General features: G+C 41.2%; 1 protein-coding gene across 2 annotated transcripts in view; it reads left to right on the top strand.

Annotated features, from left to right (window-relative positions):
- Window positions 1–6,773, top strand: part of cemip (cell migration inducing hyaluronidase 1) — a gene marked incomplete at its 3' end in the record, with an annotated part of 254,772 nt that overhangs the window by 170,654 nt on the left and 77,345 nt on the right. For both annotated transcript variants that reach the window (XM_032536538.1, XM_032536539.1), the window contains 1 exon segment: window positions 5,201–5,392. In XM_032536538.1, coding sequence (XP_032392429.1) covers window positions 5,201–5,392 — 192 coding nt within the window.

Genomic DNA, 6,773 nt, shown 5'->3' on the forward strand with positions numbered 1-6,773 from the left:
AGATAGATAGATAGATAGATACTTTATTCATCCCAAGGGATATTTTATCCAGTAGCTTGAAACATAACACAACAAACACATATACACTCATATATCACGTCATCCCTGGGGGGTAGATGAGACTCTGAGACACACAATACTACAATAAGGGCAACCGGCACGACTGGGTCATATTTACAAAAGCTGCACATTTTTGTTTTGTTTTTTTGTTTTGTTTTTTCCCATCTTGTATATACTTAAATATTTGTTCTTACATTCTTATATTTTTATTCTTATATTTTGTTATTATAATTATAATTATTTCATGTATATTGTATGTATGTATATTTTGTGTGCTGCTGTAACACTGTAATTTCCCATTTTTTTGGGATCAATAAATATCTATCTATCTATCTATCTATCTATATCACACATACATAAAAATCACTCTAAGAAATTAGATTGTGTGCAATGGTGGTAGTGCAATGGGGGCGGCTGTGGCTCAGTGGTAGAGCGGTTGCCTACCAATCGGACGGTTGGTGGTTCGATCCCCGCCCCTGCAGTCCTTGTCGAAGTGTCCTTGGACTGAACCCCGAGTTGCTCCCGGTGCTGCGCATCGGAGTGTGAATGTGTGTGAATGTTTATCTGATGAGCAGGTGGCACCTTGTACGGCAGCCTCTGCCACAGTGTGTGAATGTTTCCTGTAGATGTAAAATATATAAATACATACATATAATAAATACTATATAAATACAGCACATTTACAAAAGAGATGATTATAATAGCTTATTATTAAATATTTACTATGACTTTGAAAAGACAAGAATGTAAACCTAAAAGAATTAGAATTACTTGATAGAAAAGAAATAATATATGTAAAGATGAATATATAACAGGGAATACGTTATAATATGTAGATCTTATGACCAGAGTCCACATTGTGTAGGAGGGCTAATATAACTTAGACAGTCAAGTATACAGCAGAAAGAGATACAATGGAAGGGGCTGAGAGAGACAGGCTCATGCGGAAATGTCCATTACACCCCTCCTCCCTTGTGTGGTATTGAAGAGCTAGATGTCCCTGGGAACAAAGGACCTCCTCAACTTGTCTGTTGAGCATGACAGTGACAGAAATCTGCCACTGAACATGCTCCTCTCTTCGATGAACGAGTTGTGTAGTGGGTGGTGGTCCTTGTCCATGATTGCCAGCATTCTACTCATGGTCCTCATGAGCGACTGCAGCTCAATGCCAACAACAGAGCCAGCTTTCCTTACCAGCCTGTTCAGTCACCCAGCGTCTCTTGTCTTAACGCTGCTGCCCCAGCACACCACAGCATAGAACAGGACGCTGGCAATGACTGACTGGTAAAACATCCAGAGGAGCTTACTGCAGACATTGAATGACCTCATCCTCCTCAGGAAGTAAAGCCGACTCTGCCCTGTCTGATACAGTGCATCCATGTTGGCTGACAAGTCCAGTTTGTGTTCCACGTGTATCCCCAGGTACTTATATGTGTTGACCACCTCCACATTGACCCCTGGTGGCATATGTGGCTTTGATCTCCTGAAATCCACCACCAACTCCTTGGTCTTTGTTGCATTCAGCTGCAGATGGTTGAGCCTGCGCCATAGCACAAAGTCATCCACAAGGTTCCTGTGCTCGTACTCCTGCCCATCCCTGATACATCCCATAATTGCATGTTGTTAGTGACAAAACCACATGATCAACTAGTCATCTTTAAGCTCAAAATGTCATTGTGGGGGAATAAAGTCTAGTCTACTAGTTGTCCCATAGGTACAACCCATTTGCAAGACTAATAACAATAAGGCAGTTAGTCTTTCACCTTTTAGTAGCAGACATCTAACTAAGCCATCACGTTATTTCACTTTAAGTTGGCTATCGTGGTTCAGTTATCACCAGTCCAAAAGCCTTCTGGCCACTGTCCAAAACCCTTCTGGCCACTGATTTGATTTGTAGACTTATCTAAGACACATCGCTCTGCACATTGACAAGTGATGACATACATTATGAGGCCGCCCTAACAACCAGACTTATTTCAGTGCTTTTAATAACAAGCGTGCATCTAATCGTAAAAAATGAAAAAAGATTATTCTGTAATTCTGTAAGGCAGCCTCTCGAAAATTCTGTTTTTGCATGTCCAAATATTGTGCCTCAAGATATCAACCCCTCCCCTTTCTCTTTAGTCTTACATAAAAACAGATGCTAAGAACAATAATATCAATTATGATTGATGTGTTTAATGTTTAAAGAGAAAAGAAAAGCATCTTAAATAAGTTCTTTATTAAGTTATGTTCTTCTCACACTGACTAAAGATACCAATTATAGGGGTAAATTGCTGGAAAGGAGACTCCAGACCATCCGATTGGGGTTGAACAGTGACTAAGTTTAGATGAACTTAAGTAAATATTCCTAAATACTGTGCATACATTGCTTTTTCAACGCTTATCTATATGCTCACAAGTTTTGGGCCATTACTGAGAGTATGAAATTGTTCATACATGCAGTGGAATGAGTTTCCCTGTCAGGGCGTCGGGATTCACTCTGAAGAACAGAGTAAGGAGCTCAGGCATGCAGGTGGAGCTGCGAGCACTACAACTGCTGGCGGTTGTGACGGATCGGGCATCAAATGAGGATGCCTCCTGGCGGCGTCTGTGGAGAGGCTTTCTGAGGACTTTCAATTGGAAGGAGACCAAGGGGTCAGACCTGGAACAAATTAGAGGGATTATATACCGTAAATCCCATTTAGCTTGGAAACTTCATGGGATTCCCCAGGAAGGGCTGGAGGATGTAGATGGGGTCGGGGGAGAAAGATATTTGGGCCACCTTGCTTCACATGTTGCCACCACACCCCTGCACATTGTTGTTATTATAGAAAACACCTTGACATGAGAAATGAAAATATGAGAAATGGTAGTCCGATGGTCCGGCATAAACGCTGGTCCTTCCATTCATTTTGAATGGGGGTAGTGGGTTTAGGCTGGGGCGGGGCGGGGCGGGGGTTTCCTGCAACAACAAAGCACTTGCTGGGCCCTATCTTGCAGCCGCAGTTGTTCATTTCCTGTCCAGCAACCCACATAGTTTAAATAGCAAATGTACCTGCACTCATTGCGCCCACGGGCGTGCTGGTCTTACAGGGAGGCGTGTTCAGGTGAATTCTTAGCTCATCTTGCGGCAGCAGAAAGGGATAGCGCCATTAACCAACAAAAACCTTGTCTAAACTCAATAGCGCAGCATTTCATTGAATTTTGGATTTGGACATGCCCTAAACGCACCTGCGTCATGCGCTTCACGCCTTGCGCTTAGGTCATTACAATAGGGCCCTCTATGTGCTCATCTTTTTTTTTTCTATCTCTAATTAAAAAAGAAATTGTGAAATATAAAGTCTACACATGATTTGTTGGGGGGGTTTAAGAACACAACAGATGTCACAACAGACATCACACAAATGGACCGCTTTTTTTGGTGTGAATACTCCTTAAAATTACTTTTTCAAAATAGAGCCAAGCCTTGCAAGCCCATTCAGCCAGGTAGTCAAGTTGTGCTGCTACACTCAAATATGAATATGGTTCGTCAAAAGAGATTGAGTCAAAAGGCTTAAAAAATATGAAATGCTGCTCATCCATGTTGCATATTGTGCTATTGCACAAAAAAGTGTTCTTTTGGAAATAAGCCACTGACTTAAACATGCACACATGCATTTAATCTTCCCAATATAGACTAGTGTTGCTGTGTGTGCCAGTGTAGGCCAGTGGTTAAAGTTAAAATGTTGGGGTACTTGTCTTTCCTTTTCATGCCACTTTCTACCTCTATTCCGCTACATTTCAGAAAGAAATATTGCACTTTTTACTCCAATACATTCATCCGACAGCTTTAGTTACTAGTGACTTTACTGGTTAAGATGTCTGCACACAAAACACATGTAGTTTATAAAAATGATCCCAATTATAAATGAAACTGGCCAACAATATCCAACGCGCTACAAGTCCAGCTGAAGTGATTAGACCATTAAATGCACAACTGTTTGGATCCTTTCTAAATCCTTTCTAAAATAGAAGGATTTTTCTGCATTGCATACTTAGTACATTTTCCTGACGATATGTACATACCTTTACTTAAGTAACATTTTTAACGCCAAACTTTTACTTCTAACAGAGTATTTTACAGTGTGGTATCTTTAGTATTACTTAAGTAAAGGTCTGAATACTTCGTCCACCACTGATTAATGGTCTGTAAAACAAAGAAACTCGACCCATAATAGTTTTCTAGAGTTCTATGCGTGGTTGAGATTCGACAGTCACAAGATATGCCAACACTTTAATTGGCATTTGTTTGTTTGGGTCACCTTTGTAATATTATCTTTTTTACGGTATTATAATTACTTCTTAGGATGTTGTGTTGTCTGTGTTGTCGTGTGTCCTTTTTTGTGTCCTAGGATACTTTGTGGATCCTATGTTTATGTTTATATCTTGCTTTTTCATTTTATGTTGATTTTTTTTCTGTTACATCTTTGAGTTGTGAAGAAACAGATTGTAGCACTATGTCCAAGACATATTTCCCCTCAGGGACAATAACGTCTATTCTATTCTATTCTATGCTATCAGCTGCAGCTGACATCCAGTCAGTTGGAGTGTCACTGATAAACAAATATCTACTGTATCCTGATTAAGCAGCCCAAAACGCCTTTTTGGATGTACTTCAATTGAGTACTTCAAAAGCTTGTTAAAGAAAGTACATTTTTCTGATGATACTTACATATTTTACGGATGGGTTTAGGAAAAGTAGAAAACAACTTTAGGAAACACTACACAGTGTCCCTGTTGAAAGTCCTGTGCTTGACCCATCCACCACCCCAACCAACCTTCTTACGTGGATTTTTTTATGCTTTCATACTACTCACATCCATAGTTGTTCCTAAGTTTTTGTCATCTCCTCATTGACTTTACACTGGCATTGTTTTCCGTGGTGGACACACAGACTTTTCTCACATTCCGTGCCACCACCACGTAATGCAATGTTAACAGTTTGTGATCATTTCATGGAATTCTGTGCAACCAAGCTTCTTTTTTTACAGTGGTGTTTTAGTACTTTTGGTTAAGTAAAGGATCTGAATACTTCTTCCACCACTGGTGTAGGCCTTTGTGACTGCATGAGTGTCAGCTTTGCTACATTCTGTTTAACTCTCACCATGTCCCCCTGTAGTTCGCCCGCAGGCCTCCATCTCCATCGACATGTTGTCCAACAGCAGCATCCTGGAGCTGGCCGATCAACCAGAAGGCTGGGGGCCCGGAGATCGGGTAGTGGTGGCCAGTACTGACTACTCCATGCACCAGGCTGAAGAGTTTACCCTGCTGCCGTGCCCAACCTGCACATCCAACCAGGTCAAGGTCCAAGGTGAGAGAACCAGAGCCCTACACCATGCAAAGCTGTAATGACAGAAGATGTCTGTAAAGGTTCTCAGTCACCCAGGTCATGCTTATCCATGTCTATTATTTCGCTAAGAGGAAACTCAATAAAAAGCCAACACTATATTGTACATTCACCACTTCTAAACACAGCCAGAACATAACGTAATCTCGGAGCTGAACCAGGCAGAAACAGCAGTTTTCATCAGACTCACCCCGGATCTGGTTAATTCGACAGGTATCTTATTCAATTCAATTTATTTATAGTGTCAATTCATGACAAGAGTTATCTCAAGACAGGAAGAAACCTGGGACAGACCCAGGGTCTTGGTAGGGGGTGTCTGACGACCGGTTAGGGTTGAGATGAATAGTGGCAATAACAGTCACAGTAAAAAAATAATGGAAAAGTGACAAAAAAAATTGTATTTCATGGGTGAAATAGGGAGGCAGGAGGATTTGTGCAGATTTGAGAATCCAATTGTGAAGTTGTTGGCCAGACAGGCGTGAGTTTCTATCCAGGTGGTTAACTGTAGACAGAGGAACAAGAGGCAGGTTAGCGACAGGCAAAAAGATTTTCAAAAACTAGATGCAAGATACAAGCGCTAAACATACTGGTTACGCTAAGCAGGGATCCAGTGGGGAATGGATGTCTGGTCACAGCTTATATGGTGCAGAAGTGATAATCAGGACCAGGTGTGCAGATTGCAGGTGACAGCAGGTGTGCTTAGTAGGAGAGTCAGCAGGGATGTGTTCAGGAAACTAAGGACAAACAGACTTCAGGGGCCTGTTGCACGAAAGTAGAATAAAGATATCCAGGATAAGTGTAAAAGCGCAGCTTGACTTACAGTGATCCTCTCATCGCGGCTTAATTGGTTGCATGTTTGCCGAGCCAGGATGAACAGGTGAAGCTATGTCAAGCCAGGTGTAGATAGCTGGGATAAGTGCACGTTCACGGCTTTCTTTAATAGACCACGGTATCGATCACAGATTTACTGATGCAGAAATGAGAAGACGCATGCGCCATATGTTTCACCCAATGAGCAGCCGCTTCTGATGGAAAGTAACAAGGAGGGGAAGAACATGCAAAAGGGAAATACAGCTGTTATCAAACGGAGAGAAAAAGCCCAACATAGTGGACCCGACTTAATGTGTATGGATGTAAAAATATCTACCAAGCCTATAGTCACTCCACATTTTTACAAAGTTGTAGGCTACACTGTGTTTTAATTCTTTTAAATATGCTAGTTTCATATTTCTGTTTTTATGTGATAAATGTGCTGCTTTTACTGTAAAGTGTCTTTGACTAGCCTACCATGTAAAGCACTCTATAAATAAAATGTATCATTATTTAGCCTTTGCCTTAAAAGTGA

Source organism: Etheostoma spectabile, chromosome 15, assembly GCF_008692095.1.
Source record: "Etheostoma spectabile isolate EspeVRDwgs_2016 chromosome 15, UIUC_Espe_1.0, whole genome shotgun sequence".
Taxonomy (NCBI): domain Eukaryota; kingdom Metazoa; phylum Chordata; class Actinopteri; order Perciformes; family Percidae; genus Etheostoma; species Etheostoma spectabile.